Source organism: Polyodon spathula, chromosome 10, assembly GCF_017654505.1.
Source record: "Polyodon spathula isolate WHYD16114869_AA chromosome 10, ASM1765450v1, whole genome shotgun sequence".
Classification (NCBI taxonomy): domain Eukaryota; kingdom Metazoa; phylum Chordata; class Actinopteri; order Acipenseriformes; family Polyodontidae; genus Polyodon; species Polyodon spathula.
Genome location: NC_054543.1, coordinates 13,915,396 through 13,940,210, shown reverse-complemented (window position 1 = coordinate 13,940,210; position 24,815 = coordinate 13,915,396). Strand labels below are relative to the sequence as shown.

At 38.1% G+C, this 24,815-nt stretch overlaps 2 protein-coding genes across 2 annotated transcripts; one reads left to right on the top strand and one right to left on the bottom strand.

The window, feature by feature from the left end:
* The first annotated feature begins 931 nt into the window (after window positions 1-931).
* Window positions 932-11,031, top strand: LOC121321664 (AMSH-like protease). The gene is made up of 11 exons (XM_041260658.1): window positions 932-1,024; window positions 1,211-1,428; window positions 1,462-1,496; window positions 2,324-2,397; window positions 3,272-3,367; window positions 4,288-4,603; window positions 4,962-5,086; window positions 5,439-5,576; window positions 6,155-6,267; window positions 8,458-8,557; window positions 9,084-11,031. Exons 1-11 carry the CDS (start codon window positions 944-946, stop codon window positions 9,138-9,140), a joined length of 1,353 nt encoding a protein of 450 aa, XP_041116592.1. The 5' UTR covers window positions 932-943; the 3' UTR covers window positions 9,141-11,031.
* LOC121321858 (actin, aortic smooth muscle) lies at window positions 10,888-17,108 on the bottom strand. Its single transcript, XM_041261151.1, has 9 exons — window positions 17,002-17,108; window positions 14,640-14,811; window positions 14,249-14,377; window positions 14,009-14,119; window positions 13,487-13,571; window positions 13,243-13,404; window positions 12,507-12,698; window positions 11,815-11,996; window positions 10,888-11,206 (listed from the first exon to the last, which is right to left on the bottom strand). The coding sequence occupies exons 2-9, from the start codon at window positions 14,766-14,768 to the stop codon at window positions 11,063-11,065; spliced, it is 1,134 nt and encodes a 377-aa protein (XP_041117085.1). The 5' UTR covers window positions 14,769-14,811; window positions 17,002-17,108; the 3' UTR covers window positions 10,888-11,062.
* Between the last annotated feature and the right edge of the window lie 7,707 nt (window positions 17,109-24,815).

The window sequence follows — 24,815 nt, the reverse complement described above, 5'->3', positions numbered from 1 at the left end:
TCTTTAGTTACTAGGAAACTGTACACAAGAAAAAACAACCTAACAAAAATTATCCAATCTCTGGCTAGCCCTGTTGTCAATGCAGCCAATCACAGTAAGAATAAGACAAATTTGAAGCTACACAGGCTGAAGTGTAAACACCCCAGTCAAGCTACAAATCCAACAGGAACCATCGTCAATCCCAGTGCCTATTAAAGGTGCCTATAATATTAAACAAACTGTTTATATTAATGTATGTCCTTATTGTATTTATCTGTATGGCTTTATATTGAAGTTTTAACATGTTCACTGAGCTTAAGAATTTAATGTTAAAATATAACTAACGTAATTAATTTGCAGAGTCAGTATGATACCTGGAAAAAATGTGCTTAAATGATAAAGAACCTTGTAGAATACACGTGTGGTTATACTCAAAGTAACATCGCAGTTAAAATGGAAGGCTCTTTTTAAATGCCTATTGGGTAGCAATCACATCAACACCACTTTGACAGAAGATCCTAGAGCTTGCTGTATATTTTATATGTGTGTGTTTCACTTTCAAGCCCTAAGTGCCACTATGCAAGGCAGATTTCAAGGAACAGACCTCTTGCTGCCAGGAATTGGAATGATAGCATAAGCCTGGGGTTCTACTGGAGTTAAAAATACACAATGCCTACCTGTTAGGAAGTAAAGATCATCAGTATTACTATACATTCATATAATATTGAGCTGACTGCTTCTGTTACTGCAGTAGTTGAAGGGATAAAGTGAAAGCCATGGAAAGATTATCAAGCAAATACTGTAAACAGATGTGTGCTGATTGCTCTTACATTAGTGGTGCAAATACTGTAAACAGATGTGTGCTGATTGCTCTTACATTAGTGGAATTTACTCTACCGTCGCCCCCCCCCCCCCCCCCCCCCCCCCCCCTTTCTTGCGTCATAGCCGGCAATGTAAATGAGAGATGGATGCAATAGGCAGCAGCGGCCCTCCTAGTTTCCAGTGTGCAGGCAGCTTGGACCACACCTTCAGCTTCAGTACACTAGTGAGTATTACGGGTTATCATTTTTGGATGGGAAGAAACCTAGAAGATCCATTACTAATCAAAAGAGGAACATCTACACATGCTACATAGTGTACATTAACAACGCAATACTTTTCACACAGTGCCACTTGATTCACACAGCAGCGTAGTTAGATAATATGATAGATTCTGTGATTCCACTGGCAGAAGAAGCTGGCCAAGGAGCCCGATCACACTGATGTGAGCCTGTCTGCAGAGGAGCGAGTGAGAGCTCTGAGTAAGATGGGCTGCAACATTGAAATCAACGAAGACATCACCCCCCGGCGCTACTTCCGCTCCGGGCTGGAGATGGAGCGCATGGCTGCTGTTTACTTGGAGGAAGGGAACCTGGAGAACGCCTTTGTCCTGTACAATAAATTCATTACGTAAGAGAATCCTTTTTAATCTTCATATTCCAGTCAGGTTGGCTTCAGGCAGGAGCAAACCAATCAAGGTATAACAGGAGCAGTTATTAATGATGCAAACTTTAATACTTCTCCACCTTGCTTTTTGAATGGCGTGCGCAGACAGTTCTTCCTGCAGACTTATTTTGACGTAACTGTACAGTAGCACCAGTTGAAAGTGGTGACATAAATAATATAATTATAATTAAGTAAATTGTGTTTAAAAAAAAAAAAAAAAAAAAAAGTTTCCAGCTAGAAAATTAATTAATTGAAGATGATGGTGTTAAAAACACAATTTATCAAGGTCACACAAAATTAAAAGTTACAAAAATATTATCACATTAAGGATTTATTTGCATGTTACTTCTTGTAAAAATAGTAGTTTTATTTTCCTTTAACAAAAAATGCAAACAGTATTGTGGTATTAAGACCTTGATAAATCATGCTATATGTGCTTATATGACATTAATTTGTGCCAATATGATCAAGATATAAGGCTTTATGAATAATTAGCAAAGCTCAATAAGAAATAGTACACTCAGCATGAAAAGCTAAGAGCTAGTAACACTTTATATAACAAAAACTACAGCTTGAGAGAATGTATTTTTACACAATTGTAAAATTTGATAACTCAAATAAAACTGTGAATATTTTTTGTGACATTTTTAGCTTTAAATTGTTGTTGCTCTCTCAGGAGAATGTATTTTTACCCAATTGTTATATCAATATATATATATATATATTGTATCTATATATATATATATATATATATTTTATATATATATAAACTGTTGGTTGCGAGATTTAAACTTTATTGCTTTTCAGAATATGTTGTGCGAGAATATTATAATATTGATATACTCGACCTGCTTTTCAGATAAACAAACTTTTCGACCCATCATCGGCACTACTTCCCAATGTGCAGTACCTGAAAAACAGGACATCATGAATGTAAGTCTGGATGTAGAATTGCACTTCTTCTCATTCAGCAGTTATTTAGAAAGGCAGTAGTTCTAAAAAATAAACTTGGTGATTAAAAGAACATATAGCTAGTATGCTCTTGTGTAAGGATGCTGCACTGTGTTGTATGTGATTGACTGTCTAAGGCCTTATTTATGCATGCTCCTAAAATGCATAACTGTGGCCAACGCCATGATTAGCATTCTCAAAATACAATATAAATGTCTGCAAGCAGCATTCGTAATTATATAGCAAGGGATTAACAGTGCCTTGGGCATCATCGTTCAATTAAATAGACAATTTAATTGGGTCACCTGCAGGCTTCAAGGCCGCATTAGAAGCAATTAATCTCAAAGTATATAATATATTTAGATTTAACCTAATAGTCTGTTCTAGTAAACTATAGTGACCTAATACAAGTTTTATTGCACAGTGTTTACTGTATTATTATTATTATTATTATTATTATTATTATTATTATTATTATTATTATTACATACATAAGGCTACAACTCATTTGAACAGCTTTATACAATTCTATTTTCTCCAGTTGTTTTTTTATTCATATTTAATTTTTGCAACATTTTCTTGAAATGTAATAATTCTTTTCCTCACCCTCATATATAAAAATCATGGAAATCTGGATATCATTTTTATCTTCTCATTTTGTTTGTACAGCTGTAGGTGTTTTTATTAACTACAGGTGACAGGCACAGTCATATATCTTACTGCAGTCGTGCGACATCTGTAAACCCATGTCTATTATCCACATGTTATTATTATTATTATTATTATTATTATTATTATTATTATTATTATTATTATTATTATTGTTTTTTGTTATTATTGTTGCTATTGTTTTTAGAAATTACAAGATGTTGCTTTCCCAAGAATGGATCAGTTGAAGAAGTTACTTGTCAAGAAGTACAGCAAAGAACACATGGAGTCTATGAAAGGCCAAGTAAGAGTTTTCTGGGGATTACCTGGAGCTTCACATTGTTTATATTAACAGTCCTTTTAAACATAAATCCAAGAGATAACATTAAGCAACAATTTTACTGGAATGTAATCCTATTTACAGCTGCCATCTGCAGTGGACAAGAATCTGATAGTTTACTGTAGGTTAATAATCAATGTTACTTGTTATTTAAATAAACCCCATGCGGAATTCGATACAGAATTGGTTGTGTAATCCAGAATGTGATTTTATATACAGAGCAGAATTGTCACTGACGTGTGTGCTTTTATTCACCTTGAAATTTTATCTGGCCAAAATATGATATTGAATATAATTTTCTCTGTTATTACATAGTATGGATACATAAAATGTGTTTATTTAAAGAACATGATTCTATAGAAAGTAAAGTTTCAAACATTCTTCAAACAATCTATCAAAATATGTTGCAGAACCGTCAGAATATTTAAACATTTTTGCTTGTAGGTAAAAAAAAAAAAATGGTTGCAGATTTTGACAATAATATGCATGGAAAACATAGGGATGTATTTAAATGGGGTATCAACTGACACAGCAGTTTTAACAGGAATTATTGATCTTAGGACTGCACAAAATTAGTATGAGCAGTACCAAGTCATAGTCCTGTTGATAATGTAAATCACATATAGTACTGTGTACTATAAAAGTCTAGAAACAACAGTTCCCATAATGGCCATATATGCCCTTTGTACTGTATTGTATTGTATTGTATTTTTCACTTGATTTAACTGCCAGTCTTTCAAAACCTTTGGCATCCATTTTATTTTCTTTGCACATATTCCTACTGTAAATTCAGAGAGAAGGCAGAAAGGCAGAGGCTGTCAGGTATAATCTGTGTAAATTCTGAGAGTCTTGTAACCTGGGGGCTGTATGTTTGAATTGTGTAGAGTAAAGCTGTGGAAGAGTGCTATCAGAACCTGAAGCAGCTGCAGCTGATTGAGGAGGAGAGGCAGCGTGTGTCCAAGCTGAGGAAGCTGCAGATCGAATCAGAGCAGTTCCGCTTCTTTGAGGACCAGCTTCGCCAACAGGATCTCGCCAGCAGGAAAGAAGAGACTGGGCCAAAGGTTTCAGAGCAGACTGATGGCAGAGAGCTGTCCTGCTTGTCCTGTCCTTCTAAAAACAACACCAAAGGGTCCTCCTGCCCAAATCTCGGAGGCTTCAGTGAGTCCCCTGCTGTAAACAGAGCTCTCGATGTCATTCAGAGTAAGTCAAGACCTGTGAAGTCTATACATACAAATAACCTGGGCAAAGGCAGCTAGATTTGCATTTGGTTTCCCTTTTCACCTAGTTTCTATAAAGGCATTGTTTTGTAATACAAAGATTGCACCGTAGCACTCAACTTCTACATTTACATACAAAATTGTATCACAAAGTTCAACGTTCTTCATTATTCTTTCTGTTAATATGATCTATGATGTTATTTTCAGTTACATGTCAATTATTGCCATCATCAGAAAGCATTAAAGCATTAAAATGCCAAAAATAAACATCTGAGATGAAGGAAAAGTCTGAAACTTTGTGTCTGTGACAGCAGCTATTCAGAGTGGCTCTTCTGTTGCAGATCAGAAGGTAGAGGGGCTGAGGAGCGTTGTGATCCCCAAGGAACTCTCCTACAAGTTTTTGGTTCTTGCAGACAACAATACAGCAAGAGGAATAGAAACCTGTGGGATTCTTTGTGGAAAGCTGGTAGGTTGCGTGATTGTCATTTTTTTGCCTTGATGGTGTTTTTTAAAGAAGTGATAGCAAGTCTTTCAAAAAATCTATGTTCTTACCTAAATATTATTAGCTCTAGCAACATTCACCTGTCCACCATTTTTTTGTGTTGCAGATCCTTTGCTTCTTTGCTTGTTTTTTATGCTTTCATTTATCATGTGCAGTGCTCATGGTACCAAATCACATCCTGCTCCTCTAGTTTCCTATAGACTATATATGCTGCAACACAGGAAATTTGCCGATCACAGTTATGGCATGAATAAAGAAGGCTGTCGTGCTGCATTGTGCTGTATCTCTCTTACATGCCATGCAAATTCTGTTTCAGACCCATAATGAGTTTACAATAACTCACGTGATAGTGCCCAAGCAGTCTGCTGGCCCAGACTCCTGCGACATGGAGAATGTGGAGGAGCTCTTCAGCTTTCAGGACCAGCACAATCTCCTCACTCTCGGATGGATCCACGTGAGTTCACTTTGCCTTGATAATGGGTTGAAACAGAAAGCTGGCTCTTGACATTTATCGTTTGCTTTTCTGAGGGGAAAGTAGTCTTTTACTAAATCTTCATAAAAATCAAATAAAAAAGGCTTCAAGTCAAAATGTTTCACTAGATTCACGTTTCACTAGATTATTTTAGTATTGCTACATGCATGTAAATTGTTCATTTACACTTGCATGGTTCTAGTTTTATGTTCTAACTGATAAAACGGCCATGAAAAAATAAATGAAACCACTGTTTTTTTCTACATAACCACAGAAGGAACACCATCTGTAAAGTCATTTCCTTTACACTTTGGTTCACTTTCCCAGTAACCAATCACTGCTTGATGTTTTCAATGCCTGTGTTCTTTGCAGAGATGCGTGTAGTATTGTGTCAGTGTGTCATTAAATTATCCAAGGAAAGAAAAACATTGAATACACATTTACCATAATGTACGCATACACCTATAAAATGATTGCAGTGCATATTACTGGAATTATTTTATTAGGTCTAATAAAGCTTACATCACTTGTGTATCTTTAATGGCGTTCACTGTTCACAGACACACCCAACTCAAACAGCATTCCTGTCTAGTGTGGATCTCCACACCCACTGTTCATACCAACTGATGCTGCCGGAGGCAATTGCAATTGTATGTTCACCAAAACACAACGAGTGAGTATAAAGGTGTCTGTGCAAAATGTATTTCTTAATGTACCTATATGCTCAAAGTAATTTTTTGTTATAAGAGGGAAGGTAAGGGCAGACTCAAGTGGAGGTGCCTTGAATATCAAATGAGAACTGGGTCGCTCATTTAATGGCATTTTGGTGCACTGTAATCAAAAATAAAATAAAGTGGACAAATAGATTCAGCAAAAGGAGTTTTTAATCAGACAAAGCTTAAATGCAAAAGCAGAGGACAAGCTTATGGAAAATAATCTGGTTTAAAAAGAAGAGAAAAAAAAAACAATAGTTAGGAAAATGGATGGAAGAAGAAACTTCCATTGATCGTGGCAGGCTGGCGAGTGGATAGAGGCCCAGAGACAGTCTGTAGTTCAAAAAAATAATTATTTTATTATAAATACACAAAAAAAAGGGCACAAGGGCCAAAACAAAGCAATTTTAAAACACAAAAAGAAAGACAAAAAGCAAAACTAACAAAAATAATAATGTCCAGGCTGGGCAATGCCTTCACTGGATTTATCAAAGTTCAAAAAAAAATCACACACCAAAAAACCACCAACCTATTTCCTCAGCTCCCTCTTCCCAAATGAAAATCAGAGGCCTCCTTTTATGTCAGGTGGCTGGGCTGATCGTTAATTAAACTAATCATCTAATCAACCCCAGCCACCTGAACACAATGAACCAAGGCAGGTAGGGGAATTTAACCCCATCCCTGCCAATTTCTAAAGAGCAGAGCTCTGCTCTGCCACATACCTCCCCCCCCCCCCAACGTACAACGTACACCGGCCGCAATCGGCCAACCCCCCCCCCCCCCCCCCCCCCCCCCCCCCCCCCCCATTTATGGTTAAGAGACCGAGAACCCTGCTGCCGTCTCACCTCCTCACCCCTCTCTGGCTCTGGGGACGACGGCAGCCCCTCACCCCTCTCTGGCTCTGGGGACGACGGCAGCTCCTCACCCCTCTCTGGCTCTGGGAGCGACGGCAGCTCCTCACCCCTCTCTGGCTCTGGGAGCGACGGCAGCTCCTCACCCCTCTCTGGCTCTGGGAGCGACGGCAGCTCCTCACCCCTCTCTGGCTCTGGGAGCGACGGCTCACCCCTCTTTATTGGAGTGACCGGGGCATCTCCCATGTCTACCGCCAGGTAATTAACCACCATGAGGGCAACCTCTGGGAAGGACGCCGGGTGGTGTTGTTCCTTCCATTGTTCCCACCTCTCCCCATCTCGATGCCACAGTGTGTTTAACTATGGGGAGATCGTGGACGAGGTCTGCCTCAGGGTGCATCAACCAGTCCCAGATCTCCTGGGACGGTGGTGAAGGTGGTGGTGCTGGAGGTAGTGGGGTGGCCCCTAATGCCCGGGGTGAACACTGCACCTCCTCCTGGGCCTGGTTGTAGGGGCATCCTGCCCAGTTGTGGCCGTCCTCCTCACACCGGCCACACCAGTTTGCCGGTGGCACATCTGGGCAGGACCGCCAACGATGGTCCTCCTTCCCACACCAGGAACACCAGGGGAAGAGGCTGGCCCGGTCCTCCGGCGGTGGCTGCAGCAGCTTACATTTCTTCAGCTGCTGCTTGTCCTGCCTTTGCTGCTGTCTGCTCTTCTTTCCCATTTTAAAAAAAATAAAAAAATCCCCCCCCCCAAAAAAATATAAAAATACTGCTCTGAGCCTGTAGGTGGCTCTATCCCACTGCTGACACCAAATGTGGCAGGCTGGCGAGTGGATAGAGGCCCAGAGACAGTCTGTAGTTCAAAAAAATAATTATTTTATTATAAATACACAAAAAAAAAGGGCACAAGGGCCAAAACAAAGCAATTTTAAACACAAAAAGAAAGACAAAAAGCAAAACTAACAAAAATAATAATGTCCAGGCTGGGCAATGCCTTCACTGGATTTATCAAAGTTCAAAAAAAATCACACACCAAAAAACCCACCAACCTGCTTCCTCAGCTCCCTCTTCCCAAATGAAAAGCAGAGGCCTCCTTTTATGTCAGGTGGCTGGGCACTGATTGATCGTTAATTAAACTAATCATCTAATCAACCCCAGCCACCTGAACACAATGAACCAAGGCAGGTAGGGGAATTTAACCCCATCCCTGCCAATTTCTAAAGAGCAGAGCTGTGCTCTGCCACAGTCGGTTTCCTGTGCTTTCATTTTAAACCATGTTTTCAATGATTTTTAGCACTGGAGTTTTCAGGCTCACCAGTGCAGGGATGTTGGAGGTGTCTGCCTGCAGAGCGAAGGGCTTCCATCCACACTCCAAGAACCCAGCATTGTTTAGTGTAAGTATTTGTTATGCCTTTGCCATGAAAACCTTAGAATACAATGTATAGCAGCCCCTGATATAGATGTGATACTGCAATGCGAAATTTCTTTGTAACAGATAGTTTGTGTCAGTTTGATATAACGTCATGGTAATAATACTGTAGCTCTACTATTTAATTAATCTTCTTAAAAAATTAAAGTTAAAATTCACCCCTCTTGATGGGCAGACATGAGAATTGCACAGCACCCTATCAATCTTCTTTTTTTTAAATTGTACTATCTAGAAATTAAGCATTCTGGCATCCTAGATACCATCAGTAACCTTTTGTTTTAGCGGAACAGTATGCTTGGTTTCTGGTGGACTTTCTATTTTTAATAAACTCAAGTAACTGCCCTATTTGTGTGGTTTGAGGCTTTTGGATTGTTGTTTGGGGTATAATGTCACATAGCGTACTGACCTCATTTCATGTTGGTATGTGACATATACATGGACTGTGTGCCCATAATATGACACTATCTTTTTATTGATCTTGTTTTTTGTAGATATGTAAACATGTCGTTGTGAAAGACATGATAATGGCAGTGTTGGACTTGAGGTGACGTACGCAGAAGAAGACTGGCTAGTGAAGGCATTTTTAATGTAAAAGAAGGGTCCCAAAAAGATTCTGACAATCAAGGGTTAAAGTTTTATATTTATATTTTTCTGTTTTTAAAAAAAATTATTATTATTATTATTATTATTATTATTATTATTATTATTATTTTACTGTGAACTGATGAGGTAGCCTTGCACCAAAAAGATTGAAGTTTTCTGCCTGAGAATGAAGTTTGAGTGAAGCTTGTAAAATATACAGTGTGCTACTTCTTGTTTGTTCACTTATTTTGGTTTGTTTTTAGTGGCTTGTGCTTGTGTGGCTTTTGTGGCTCCAAGGCCATATTGTGAGACTGTGGCAGATTAAAAACTAGACTTGCCTGAGGTGTCTCTTTCTTCTAAACACTATACTGCTTAGCCAAGAACCTCTGAACGAGAAAAAATGATCTAATAGTCATCCAACAGTGTAATGTTTCTATTTAAAGGCATTTAAAGATATGCTGGTGAAGGGGTGAGCTTTTGTTCTGTCTCAGGGCTCTATTACAAATGAGGCAACTTTTTCTACGATTTTCAAGCAATTGCTGCTTTAACTTGGCATATCATGTGGAATGTTGGAACATTTTCATTTAGTGTGAACTCTGAACTCAAAAGTGTGGAGGCCTGGAACAGCCAATACAGAGTTGGTTATGATTCTGTTTTTATGTACACACAAGCATCATTGCTTAAGGAAAATAAACTCACTCTGTTTCTGATGAAGGTATTTACTGAAGCAGTGGTCTACTTGATTTCCTTTCATATACTGGTAGCTTTAACTATGCATCTATATCAGTATAAAAACACTGCTGAATTTGTATTTGTGTCCCTCTTTTTGTTTTCTTCATAAAACCAAAGACGATATCTTTAATGGTATTTTTTTTTATTTATTGCATGCTGCTACCCCATGGCAATATGTGATAACTGTCTCCAACTTTGATTAAAAGAGAATTTCATTGAAGTAGAAAGTCAAGTCTGATGTTTTACACACCCTGACGCACACAAGTCTCAATGCATTGTCAGTTTCAAGAGAACAAAACTCAAAATGGTGTACACAGGCATCAAAAAGATGATCTTTACATTCATGTTCTCATTCATGGTTTTTTTTACCATTTGTTTGGTACCACAGAAAGCACAATGGAATTGCAATTAATTTTGTCCACAGTAGGCTATCTGTACTTTTGTCATAATCTTGAGATGTAAAACATCACAGGCATTTACTTTCTTGGGTATGGAAAGGAGCATCGGCCAGCTAAGAACTTCTTCTAATAAAAGTAGTATCTACTGCCATACCCTTTGTGATGATGGCAATGTATCTTTTATATACTACAGAAAACATGGCTGATGCTCTTTGCATAACAAATTACACAGAAAGGAAGATGTTTCAAAGTTTTCGTCCATTTTTTGCACATATATATATTTAAAACAGAACCAAAAAAGGTTATTTCGTATAGTCATATGCTTTAGTACAATGCCAACACACCTGATGTTTTCAGCAAAGATTGCATAATATTTTTTCTTTTCACCTTGGTTTCTGTTTTTCTTTCTTTTAAGAAATGGTTAGCAATTAGAAAGACTGAGCAACAAAACTGAGATACCCAAAGTGGACACTAGAGGGAGCATGTGAGTTGTTTCTCACAGTGTAGAAGTGTAGTTTTTTTTTCCCAAATAAGCAAATGTGTTTTTCTTTTGTTTGTTTGTTAACAAAACATACTTCCTTTATAACGGCAACACATTCAAGCTTTATTCATCAAATAAAATAAATCTTCACATTCATTCAATAGAAGCCGTAGCAAAGGTATGTTGCTGGATTGTAAAAGTAAGGAAAGAGTATTCACAGTTCATACAGTAAGCAGAAGAAAAAGACACAAAAAGGAAGGAATGGGCTAAAACGAGTTTAGAAACATTTGCGGTGGACAATAGATGGGCCGGCCTCGTCGTACTCCTGCTTGCTGATCCACATCTGCTGGAAGGTGGAGAGAGAGGCCAGGATAGAGCCGCCGATCCAGACGGAGTACTTGCGTTCGGGGGGAGCAATGATCTGGTAACATGGGTCAAAATACATACATTCCTTCAGAAGAAATACCAATGACTAGTTTACCTTATTCCGATTAGTAAACTCATCCATGCTATTTTGAAATTCAGTAACACAAGCTAACTCCATAAATAATGGTTATTCCTTTATTTCATCCTTGTCTTTCTCTCATTGTCTTTCCCGTCCTGCTTCAGTATTTACATCCCAGGACTGCATTGTGCTTACTGCACTCAACACAGACCAGCAGTAGCATAGACTGGGTCAATGAACCAATCCTTTCAAATACATCTGTATTCTTAACTGTAAATATCATGTTTGTAGGGAAGGCAGTGCTTTGAAATCAAAACAAGTTTTTCAATTTAAATAATTTAATACCAGTGTGCTGAAAACCGAAGGTCGCAGTCTCCTACTGAAAGGGGTTGATATAAAAGGGCACACCAAATCAGGGGTCTACTTGACTTACTTTCTTATCAGTTTACACATCTTTTGATCGCCAGGTGGTTACTCAATGTTTTTTTCAGCTCAACTCAAGACCCAAAAGACCCAAGGGAAGGGGGTTGAGATCTGTTGTTTTACACAGTGCCATTGTTGTGGCATGTTCTTTCAATTCTCACCTTGATCTTCATGGTGCTGGGGGCCAGAGCAGTGATTTCCTTCTGCATACGGTCTGCAATCCCAGGGTACATGGTGGTACCCCCAGACAGGACATTGTTGGCGTACAAGTCTTTACGGATGTCAATGTCACACTTCATGATGCTGTTGTAGGTGGTTTCGTGAATACCGGCAGACTCCATACCTAGTGATCACAACAGAAAAACACAACTTGAGTAAAGCACAGAGATTAAAAGTAGAGGAACCTGTATAAAAGGCAGTAGAATGCAATCTGGTAATAGATCATATAACTGGCCTTCACCCTCCCATGACCTGGCTCATATCCAGTTGGGAGATTAATTGAATTGAGCTCTAATAATCTAGGCCGAGCGGACAGCAGTCAATGTGCAAATTGGCCTTGGTCTATCATGCAACCGCTTAGCATTATATTACTACTGCAGTGATAGGATGATTCTGTTTGTAATGTGCAAAGATTATTATAATTATGCTTATGGAACTGAAAAATTATTTGTTGTTAGAATTGCAGATACTGTAATAAAACTGCAAACTCAGGTGTCTGAGGAAGGCTTAATAGAGAAAAAAAAAAACTTCTACAATGTATCTTTTTTTAAACTTTTACCCTACATTTAAGAAGTAAAAAGCTGCAATGCCATCCGTCTTGTCCCTTATGGACAGGTGTTTTGGTTTGACATACCGATGAAGGAAGGCTGGAAGAGGGTCTCAGGGCAGCGGAATCGCTCATTGCCGATGGTGATGACCTGTCCGTCGGGAAGCTCGTAGCTCTTCTCCAGGGAGGAGGAAGTGGCAGCGGTGGCCATTTCATTTTCAAAGTCCAGGGCAACGTAGCACAGCTTCTCCTTAATGTCGCGAACGATTTCTCGTTCAGCTGTGGACAAGAGCGAAACTCAGGTGAGAACGATTCGCTACTTGGTTCTGGCTCTCCTGAGGGTATGCTGGAAGGAGCTTACCAGAGCAATACTGTAAGCTATCAGCAAGACGAACAATGTACTTTGTGAGCACCATAAACTGAAGTCAACATTCTACTTGAAAGTCTTTACTGGTTGTTTAAAGGATTATTGATTAGTTACTGCAAACAGAACTTTTAAATGTCTTACATAACTCATAGTTTATTTTACATGCTTTTTTGTTACTGTTTAGTATATGTGCTTATTTTCTGGTGACAAATACATATCTAATGGTATCCTATTTGGAATACCTAGAGTCTACATGGTTAATTCTTTTATATACAATAAATAGAACTTATTGTGTGAGCCTGTTAGAGGTTGTGTGTGTGAAATCATCACTAAAATCATTAAAAATGTGAGACCCAGTAGCTGTAGCTTGAAAGTAATTGTCTGAAGCCGACTAGAGAGGACCATCCTGTTTTTCCAGCACTGCTGGTCGCTTTATCTCCTTCAGCAGATACCTACCAGTAGTCACAAAAGAGTAGCCACGTTCAGTCAGGATCTTCATGAGGTAGTCAGTGAGGTCCCGGCCAGCCAGATCCAGACGCATGATGGCATGGGGCAGGGCATAGCCTTCATAAATGGGCACGTTGTGGGTGACACCATCCCCGGAATCCAGCACAATACCTATGGAACAGGCACAGAGGGAGTCACTGAGACGCAGGCTCTCAATCGACAGACATGACATTTCAAAAGGGTTACTGCTTACCTGTGGTACGACCTGAAGCGTAAAGGGACAGCACGGCTTGGATGGCTACGTACATGGCTGGCACGTTGAAGGTCTCAAACATAATCTGGAAAAGGAGCAAGAAGTTTTTCAATTTTACACTAAAGTATTACTCCTGTAATACTTTTACACTAAAGTATTACTCCTATGACCATTCACATTTCAATCCTACCATGACTCCTTCCAAACTTAATATGCTTTTACAAGTGAATAATATGCAAATTGTACATGAATTGGCACATTAAACAGAAACTGGTAATATCTTCTCACAAATAGTATTATAAAGACTTTGGTCATCTTCTATTCCAGTATGAGAGAGTTATACTACAAACTCAAGTTTGGCAAATAAAAAATTGACAAATATGCATTTACATTTTCTGGTGTGTCAGTCTCTTAGAACATTTTGATACAGTATCTCACAGAAGTTCGTCCAGGTTTATAAGGTGTTTTTAGTTGTATGTTCTGACCCATGTTCTTGGTGAGAGGCTGCTGCAGTGAACTCACCTGGGTCATCTTCTCACGGTTCGCCTTGGGGTTTAGGGGAGCCTCTGTCAGCAGTGTTGGGTGCTCTTCTGGGGCGACACGGAGTTCATTGTAGAAAGAGTGATGCCAAATCTGGAAAGATTGATAGAGACATATTGTACTACATCTAGAGAACTTGGACATCTAGAGCACTTGGAATCTTATCTGAAGATCAGTGGACACAATAGAAGTTTGGACACCCTTGGTGAATAAAGTTCTTACTTTTTCCATATCATCCCAGTTAGTGATGATGCCGTGTTCGATGGGGTATTTCAAAGTGAGGATACCTCTCTTGCTCTGTGCTTCATCGCCTACATAGCTGTCTTTCTGACCCATACCCACCATCACACCCTGAAAGACAAAGGAAGAAGGAAAGCTGTTAGTGACTACATGGGATTCAATTGAGGTACAAGTCGGTGGCTCTTAATACTGCTTAAATAATTTCCATTACATGAATACAAGAAAGATTGTTAGGATGTTGTTTTTCATAGCCATTACATTTGCCAGGTTTGTTGTCAGAGGTTTCATTAGGCCAGTTCAATTGCATTTAATGAATTAATGAATTAAGCAATCCAGAGTCTTGTTTTCATCAAATTCATTGTTGGTTGCTCACCTGGTGTCTGGGGCGGCCCACGATGGAGGGAAACACAGCTCTGGGGGCGTCATCCCCGGCGAAGCCTGCCTTGCAGAGGCCAGAACCATTATCACAAACCAGGGCAGTGGTCTCTTCCTCGTCACACATTGTCACTTCGTTTAGCTTCCTTAACTCACTCGGGAAACAATCACTGCAAGCAAAATACAAATGGGAATTAAAAAACAAAAAAACAATTGGATTCTACAGGCATGTCACTGGGTAATATTAACCTTGATTCCTGTTTCACTCTGATCGTTTCTTCAGCAGTGATAAGGCTAGGGCCCTTTGGTTAATTAACTTCCCTTTCATGAACCTTGGGGATTTTATTAGCCATTTTTACCCTTAAAAAACACAAGAAGAAATGTTCCTACCATGATGATAGTATTGGTGTGTTGAAGTATGAAGAAAAAAATTATCATTGCAGTACTGTTCCTCAATAAGGTACCATTGTAGCTGTCTTGTTCTTCTCAGTCCCTTAAATAGTACTGATCCATTGCATTGCCTTTGTCTGGCAAGTGTGGCTAATGTTAATCCTTATTTAGCCAAGGTAAAATTTATATCAATCAGATGGGCAAGATTGCAGAGTAATATAGTTTGTTGTTTCCTTAAGACTGTGTATAATGATGTGGCTTAAAACTTTAACATTAGCTGTGATTACTATTAGATTGTGCCCAAGTTGGAGCTTATGTCACAAGGTGTGGTGTTCTGTTAGATTGGATTGCTTCCAGTTAGAATCGTATTCAGGGCTGGCAAATCCATCCTCCTCTTTTAAATTGCCTTTAAATGGTAACAGTCTGAAGAAAGACTGCACATAGCAGTCAGTCTAGTAGAAAACAACGGTAAAACTACATAATAGCACTGCAGAAAAATAATGCATAACATAGAGATTAAAAAAGCTGATTATATATTTTATTTTGTTATACTGCAACACATTTCAGTAATAACATAAAATGAGTTTTTGTGCCATAGTCCAGTTTGTAATTCGATCTTGAAATGTGTGTTGTTAGAGAGCTCAGTTTAAAATTGATTTAATCTTAAAAAGGCAAATTAATGCAAAATAAGTGAAAGTCAATGGAATGGAACATAATAATCTATTTTCCATTCCAAATAAAACGTGAAAGCTGTGATTACTTTTAGAAATGCAGACATTATCAATGCATACAATATAAAGTCCTCCTACAAAACAGCTAACCACCCTCCTAAAAAAGATCCAAGTTTGTTTAGGCACTCTCATAATGAATGAACTGTGCTGTATGGGAAACATGTCCTAATAAGGAAATGGTTTGGGAATTGTCTGTTTTTGGTATATCATGACTGGCTAGATTGTTGCTCACACCCTCTAACTTGGTCTTGCCTCAAAAAGCCAAAAAATGAAGCTGGATGAGGAGAGAGAGAGCTAGTTCTACGTAATACCTGTCAGGAACCCCAGAGAGAACCATATTTAGTAACAAACATTTAAATTGAAAGATTCCCGGCCAAAGCATGCATGTGTTTTGCAGTTAGATTTGAAACTTTAACAACAGCTGTCAAGAACCAATTAGCATTCAAATAACTGGATAACACTATTACAATCATAATTAGAAGACATTTCACATGCAATAGTCTTGATGGAGCTTAGCCTTTCTCAGTGCACAGAGGTGCTATTTTACATGATGTAGTCGTTATTTAGTTCTTCATATAAACTAAGGACACATGTGTATAGATACCTGACATTTTTATTTTAAACTAACAGCATTGTTGGATTGTATTGTTGAATATCAATTAACTTCTTCTGTGAAGGCACAAATGCAGCATCACTAAATAAGGTGTTTTCAATAATCTATGCATAACACCCTTACATTAATGGTCTATCCATAATTTAAATACTGTACCATTTATCCTGCAAGCAACAGCATGACACACTACTGATTCTTGAGCAGCCTATGATCAACCGCAAAAGGATGCAAAAAACAAATAAACCCAAAATCTAGATTTTAAGAGTGACCGCTTTTCCTAAACCATTTCACCAAAAATGACCTACAAGCATATAAAACTACATTAAATAATACAGGATCAAACAGAAATGCTTTTTATAACAACTGAGCTTATTTTCATTCCCCAAAAATGTTCGTAACAAACACATGTATACATGACAGACTTATTTGAATACATTTGGCTTGTATATATATATATATATCTTATTAAAATAAAAAAGGAATTTAAACCCCAGCTTTGAAATATGACAAATCCTATGCTGTGAGCCAAACTAACCCCGTACTAAGTGGATATAGGACACAGTATACAATGGCTAAGTTTCTATATTAGTGATGCATGCACCTGGTTTATCTTGAAAGACACTTACCCTGACAGCGCTTTGCCGGGGTTAGCTGCTCTGGGATGGTGTACTGTTCATCTGTGAAAGAGGTCTATATAGTTCGCTGTCCCACAACTCACCCACCCACTTCCCAAACAAGGAGCCCTGGCAGAAGCCATCTCCATCTCTTACTCTAACACAGCCTTATAGGGACCTCAGCATAAAAACCTCCAATCTGTGTGGCCAAGCAAGGCCTGGGTCTGTACACCACATTCCACTCCAGTGCTTCTGAGAGAGGAGGAGACTTCACCATTCTGGAATATAAACACGATATTGAGGACAGCTGCTAAAATATACTTACCTCCTATTGACAGATAGCACTTGGCAGGGGAACAGGCAGCATTCCAAGCAAAAACGGCAACAGCCAGGTCTTAATTGTTCTTAATATACTCTGAGAAACTGATAAAATGGTTTTTGGAACCCAAAGGACTTAATTCTGTTATACCACTTATTACACAGTACATGCACAGTGTGTGTCTATATATATATATATATATATATATATATATATATATATATATATATATATATATATATATATATATATATATATGATATATATATATGTTTTTATTCTGTCTATCTATTGAGCCAAATATTTTGAGTTCAATGTTTTCCTAAAATAGAATTCTTTGGTGTACACTTGCATGATTGGCCCTCTGTTCAATTTATAATTCTAAACAGAATACACTTCTGTTCAAATGCCTTGAGTGTATATAAGGCTTCACTTATTTAAAATATGATACACTTTGTGGATTTAATAAAGCACATACTGGCATTTTTGTATTTACTTAAACATTAAATCAAATTCCACTCTAGTGGTCAAACCTTTATTCAACGAATCCCAACATTACTATAGAGCTACTTACCCTGTTGCTGGCTAACTAATCCATAAGAACAGATCCCAGTTTATCTGAATTCATTTCTGATAGATATTGCAAATTGTAAGCATTCTATCACCCCTTTAAAAGGAGATTCCGCTAGCTAAGGCTAAAAATGTCTTGTACACCTCACAAACCGATACAGATTAAAAAAAATAAACGTTGTGAGGTTAGCTTGGTACCTGTTCTGTTTATTAGTTTTGTTTGCTTAGACACACTTTGGCTCAGAACTCAAAGTTCTAGTTTGTGCTGCCAGATAAACACAAGTTAGGAATCACTAGTGAAAACAAAGTCATGGAAACCAGCAATGGAACTCAGACACCACAGACTGAAAATTAAACAAAGACCATCAAAAAAGTCAAATATCTTGAAGAGAAAAAGAAACATACTTATATTCAGTACAATTTTGAAACATGGCAGTACAGGCTGTTTATGTAGGACAAGAGACCTCATGTTCTTGAAAAACATGTTGATCAAAAATGTAAAAAAACAGAGCTGCTGTAGAATGCAGAGATGTGTACACACATTGCACACATTATTGCATTACAGTTTTTCTCAATTGCTAAAGCAAAATTCCTGAAACTATTAGCACAATTCTCAAAACAGTTAACACAAACAACAAAACTGAGTACTAATTTACTAAACTATTCACACATTTGCCAAATTCCAAACCATATATTCAATTCCATGTACATAATTCTATCACTTTAATTCACATTTGAATGTCTTCTTTGCAAAATACATCAATCTTATTAATCAATGTTCATTTTTTTTTTAAATAACATTCTCCATGTGAAAATAATAATAGCTTAATTGTTGATCTATTATGTGTTAATGCTGTGCATAAAAGGCTGTGATTCCCAAAGGAAACAAGTTGCAGTGTGTGAAAGCATGGAGCAAGCAGAGGAAGGTGCTCATGGTCGTGAACATGGACATGGTTGTGGTATTGTGGACAGACAGCCCGGACAAGTGAGACAAAAGTGTTCTGCTGTCTCAAATGAAATACGAGCAACTTTCATTGATCATGTCATCAACAGAGGCTTGACAATGAAAGCAGCTGGGTTGATAGTTCAACCAAACCTGAAATGCTCCACAGTTGCATCTATCATCTGTACATTTCGTACTGAGAATCGGTAAGTCAAGTGCATAGTAAAAAACATACAAATATATAAATTATGAGCATGTTTTGTGTTACATTAATATTTCACAGTAAATAACCATTGCGTATGCACTACTCTGTTTTTAGAATTGAAAGGAAATCGAATAGTGGTGGCTGTGGTCGTCTCCTCACTGAACTGCAAGAGTTGACAATAGTTGAGATGGTCTGTGCCAGTAATGACATCCGCCTTCGTGAAATTCAGAGCAGGATTGATGATGACGATAATGTATTTCATGGTGTGAACAAAGTCAGCTTGCCAACCATTGACCGTGTTCTGAAGAGACACCAGGTTCAAATGAAACAAATCTATGTGATACCTTTTGAAAGAGCAGTGAGAGTGAAGGAATTATGGTACCAATATGTACAAGATGACTGTAATGGTAATGCAAAATACGACGATTCTCAATTACTTAGTCTTGTTCTAAACAGATCTTTATGTTTACAGAGAATGATGGAGTTTGATGTCAGCATGTCTCCACGTTGATGAGGCAGGATTTAACTTGGCAAAAAGACGGAGACGTGGCCGAAACACAACTGGAAAGTGTGCCACTGTGGATGTGCCTGGGCAGCGTGAAGGGAACATCACTATGTGTGCTACCACCTAGCATAACAGTTGCTTGCTGCAGTCCATTGCTTGGTGCATACAATACAGAGCTGCTGCTAGACTTTCTTGGTGAATTGCACAATCACCTTGTCCAATCTGATGCAGCAATGCTGGCAGGAAGAGAGGTCACAATGTTTGTCATTATTTGGGACAATGTGAGTTTTCATCATGCTGTGGGGGTGCAGGTGTTGTTTGCTGCACATCCCTGCTTCTCAGTAATGTACCTTCCACTGTATTCTCCTTTTCTGAATCCTATCGAGGAGGTGTATGATCACAATCCCCCAAAACAAGCCACACTTCAGGCCATGGATGAGGCTTGTAATGACATTACACCAGAAGACTGCCAAGCCTGGATCCATCATGGCAGACAATTCTTCCCACGGGGGTGCAAAGCCAGAGCGAATATTCGCTGTGAAGTGGATGAAAACATGTGGCCAGAAAGGAATGAGATCCTTACTTTGAATATCTATCCTTATCTATATATATATTATATATATATATATTCTAATTTTATTATATATAGATATATATATATATAATATAACATGTATCTTGGTTCCCAATCGGAGGTCCGGATCCAAACTACGTGGGCGGCCCGGCGTACTGAAGCAAGCACAGCGCCGATACCACTGAACAAAAGAGCAAGCATACCCATGTGTTACTGGTCTTCATTTTGCATTTCCTTTGTGTGCAGTTAAACAAACTGGTTGCTGTTAATACAGCTTATCATTGTGAAGGGCAAGCAAACACGGTAAATCCCATTATAATAGAGTAAAAACATTAGAAAAAGAAAACCATCTTAAAGCCCAATACATGTATTTTATAAGCAATGGAAAAGCATGATAAACTGCAACCTCAGTGGTAACCTTTTGGCTGGCAGATGGATAAACAGGTTCTTATATATCAGTTCAATTCCGGCACTGAAGGTGCTAATTCAATGCAGTTCCAGTATTAACTCATTAGGCTAGATAATTACTTAGGAGAAATAAAGATGAAGAGTCCTATCACATAATAAATAGCTTACATTAAAGCTATGTTATCCAAAATGCTGAGGGCTAATTTAAGCAAATCAAAGATGATAGTGCATCTAAAATAAGTCATTTTAATTAGCCATGTTGTGTATGAATAAAGCACAGTAGGGCCCTTTACCAAATGGTATTCAGTGGCAATGCTGATTACAACAATGCAATTTTTTGGTCTTAAAAGGCAATTGTAGAAAAAGTCTTGGTAAGCCATATTTTGACATAATTGTGGCATAACTATTGTATGAACTAATGCACACTGGTATTTATTGCAATGTGTTGCCATTGCTGGAAATACTGTGTTCCATTGCTCTGCATATGTTTCTACAGGGTAATAGACAGGCACCCCATCCAATTCTATTCCTTCTGTAAAAGACAGGGCTTTTAGGACAGAGGGCTTAATGGCCAAATGGTCAAAATACAATAACTAAACACAAACAGTGCTCCAACATTCAAATACAGTGATAGGTTGTTTTCTAAATGCATTATTACAGCATTGTATTGTTAAATAATTTATGCAGTGAAAAAATTGTATAGTAATACATTTCTCACAGATTTAAGTAGCACATTGTGAAACAGAGTTGAATGTAGCAATGGAATGTTTGAAGTAAACTGCAAGGGATCAGCTATGTGGTAGTGTAGAAATATGCTTGGAATGGAGTATGTTTTAAAGATCATAGAGTGAACACTCCCTTTCACTCTCAATCAACAGTTAGGGTACATTTGTGCACGTCTGTAGCACCATAGAAGCATGAATGTGCTGAATAGTGGGTGAAAGTATTAAAAGAGAAACAATGTACAATAAAGATCTCGAGGTGCTTTAAACTGAATGACACACAAACAAGTTATTTATCTCTGTAACACAAAGGAATACTGCTGTACCAGAAAACAAGCTTCCTCCCTCTTAGAAGCCCCCTTGCCACTCTGTCACTTTGTAAAATACACAGGTTTGTTCCTCATAATACCTAATGTGACCTGAAAGCCTTACTGTGCTGCAACTCTAGGAAGCAAATGGCTATTAATAATGTTTTTTACAGGAAACAGCACATGGCCTTATATTGTAAGGACCTTCTGAAATATTTAAAAACTATTACCTGGTACACCTTTATTGGGCTTCCATCACAGGTGTCAATGATATTCCGCCAAGTAAAGAACTTTGGTTCTACTTCCTTGACAGTTGACTTAGGTTCAACTACCTCATTGACAGGTGGCCTGGAGTATTCCAGACTGAGTGACAACTTGTCTGAATCAACTCTGGAAAGCGGGGCATTGCAGTTTTACTTAGGTGCAAATAGAGGGCATTATTATTATCTCAAGGCACAAGAGAGAATAAAAGCTTCAAGTCTGTCAATGAAAAGAATAAGACTTTTAATCTTTCCAAGTTTATTTCAAAGCTAATTTGAGGTCACATAGTGTAAGATCTTTCCATTTAGATTATCTTTTTAACCAGTGAAAATTTTTAATTTAAACCAGTGTATGTTGTAAAATGAAAAACAAACAAACAAACAAAAAAAACCCCACAATACTATTACTTTGCAAAACTAGTGTGCAATAACTTAGGAGTCATAAGACTGACATAGTGGTCCCAAAGTGTCTGTATCAATGATGCTGTTAAAACTAAAAGGTTGAATTCTATGTGCTGTACAGTTGTAGTTTCTTTGGTGCGTGGCGACTGTTAGCCTCAATACAAGTCTATTTTTTACTACCCACAGTAATAAAGGATTTGTGGCTTCTTAGTAAAGAACTTCCCATTTTTTACTCTTCTGGCGTAATGTGCTCTGACTCCAGCACCAAAAAAGGAACTGTTCAGTAAACAGGGAGAGACTTGGCAGACACTCCTTTTTCAAGCAATTTGGTATGGCTATAAAATAACAGAAATACCTGAACTAATGTATGCTTCTCGTTCTTTAGATTCACAAAGTATAATATAAGAATATATCAATATAATATAATTCTAATTTTCTGTTTCAATCATCACATCCTGGTAACTTTTTTAAAACCCAACAGTTTAAAGCACCAATTGAGTTTTCAGAAACAGGATCAAACTCCAAGTTCATAAGGTACTGTACTTACGAAATAACTCAAGTAGCACATGTTTATGCACCCGCATCCTCAACACATACACTACAATACAGAATGCTTCCTATATTAAATCACAAGAATATAAAGGCCACACGTCCACTTTTAGACATGCTTGTAACAGGTTCTATACTGCATCTCATTTTCTTAAAGGGCAATAACAACATATGTGCACATACAGAAACACAAGGGGAGATTAAGTGTGTCACTTCTTAACCAGTAAACTATCTGTTTGTAAGAAATTATATTTTATTACCAAAAATTCATTATTGCCCTTGACAAGTGGGTCTGTTATACACTGTGCATTGTTTGGTGTGGCAGGAAGTGTGGTTCAATACAATATTTCATTAACAAATATAGAATCTCCAGTCACAGCTAAAGTATAACACTTGAGAAAGCAGTGTCATTAAAGTAGATATAAGTGTGCAAATATTTCCATATTCCAATAGTCTCCACAACTGGTTCTTAATAAGTCCTTGCCAAATTTCCATCACAACTGGATAAACAGTCCCCCCCCCCCGACAAGTAGCTATTTTCAGGGGAGAGAGTACAACAAGCTGTATTGGCTGAGAACAAAGGGCTTGGCATCAAGCTGAGAACCCAAACATGAGCCCTGAGGACGTCTTTGAGTTTTGAGGACGTAAGAGTCAAAACATCAGACATGTGCCATGACCGTAAATGGAAAGGCAGCTAGTCTCTGACGGGGTTCTTCCTGGTTCACTCTCATTGGTTTTCCTGGATAAACGGCATCTACTGAAAATGAATCTGGATTTCTTTGACTCTGGAATTTGTTAGTCTGTTGGGAACAGCTGCATGTTATCACCCATCCCTCCACAAGAATTTCTGTTACCAGAAGTTAAACTGGGAATTCATAGGCAGGGGGTTATCTGTAAATTCTGTTGTGTACAAATATTTCACTTCCTTCAGCTATTTCTGACACACTGGTACAGTACACTATGTGTTTTTAGTTTTACAAATAATCTATTTAATCCTCTTTAAGGATTAAGGATCTACCACCTCCAAAACACCTCAAAGGTCCGTCCCTACCTTTCCCTCCCAGATGCAGAGATACTGTCATGCATTCATCTCCTCTCAAATCGATTACTGCAACTTTCTCTACGGTAGTCTTCTGTCATGCGCTATAAACCGACTGCAGCTGGTTAAAAATGCCGTTGCTAGGATCCTTACCAGATGTAAACATGATCACGTTACCCCGTCTTGCTACCTGTAAGGTGCACTATGTCCCTACACGCAAGCTGAGGTCCTCTGAGGCTTGCTTGTTATACCCAAGCAAAAGCGCACTACACTCGGAGAGCGCTCTTTTAGCTTCATGACCCCGACTCTCTGGAACCGTCTCCCAGCTTTAGTGCGTGCAGCTCCCACAATCACTCGCTTCAAATCAACTCTGAAGACCCACTTGTTCTCTCTTGCTTTTAATTCTCTCTAAGCCTGGTATCTGTTATTAGCTGTTGTCTAAATTGCTATTTCAGGTTTTTCACTCCAATGTATTCGTTTAATTCTGCTTGACACACGCATCCACAATGTTTAGAATTCACATCCTAGCCTTTTATTTAATGTGTTATGCCTATATTTAATATATTTGCATTGTTTTTTACTGCTGTATTTAATGTACTATACCCTGTATGTAATGTATTATGCATTGTTCCTATTGGTGTTGTACATACAGTTCAGCCATTAAACTAAGAAAAAACACCAAACTTTTACGGTGTTCTTGTTTACCTATATTGTTTTTTTTTTAACAACAATTACAGTTTTGTATCATTTAAATATCATCATATTCATCTTAATCAACCAATCAATATTTATTTTATATCACACCTTTCACAGTGGACCACCGTCACAAAGCACTTTACAAGATAGTGTGGAACAATGCATAACACATTAAATACAGTGAAATACAGGGTATAGTACATTAAATACAAACAGTAAAAAACAATGCAAATATATTAACTACATTGTGGATGCATGTGTCACACAGAATCATATGAATATGAATTAGCAACTTAGACAACAGCTAATAACAGATATCAGGCTGT

What these genes read in the sequence shown, in the direction of transcription:
- LOC121321664 (XM_041260658.1), top strand. Translation starts at nt 944, where the DNA reads ATGGATGCAATAGGCAGCAGCGGCCCTCCTAGTTTCCAGTGTGCAGGC. An exon ending in CCTTCAGCTTCAGTACACTA is followed by an intron (nt 1,025 to 1,210) that starts GTGAGTATTACG and finishes TTCCACTGGCAG; the next exon opens with AAGAAGCTGGCCAAGGAGCC. An exon ending in GCAGGAGCAAACCAATCAAG is followed by an intron (nt 1,497 to 2,323) that starts GTATAACAGGAG and finishes CCTGCTTTTCAG; the next exon opens with ATAAACAAACTTTTCGACCC.
- LOC121321858 (XM_041261151.1), bottom strand. Translation starts at nt 14,768, where the DNA reads ATGTGTGACGAGGAAGAGACCACTGCCCTGGTTTGTGATAATGGTTCT. An exon ending in ACCGTGAGAAGATGACCCAG is followed by an intron (nt 13,572 to 14,008) that starts GTGAGTTCACTG and finishes CTCCTTTTCCAG; the next exon opens with ATTATGTTTGAGACCTTCAA. An exon ending in CCAGCACCATGAAGATCAAG is followed by an intron (nt 11,207 to 11,814) that starts GTGAGAATTGAA and finishes CCATGTTACCAG; the next exon opens with ATCATTGCTCCCCCCGAACG.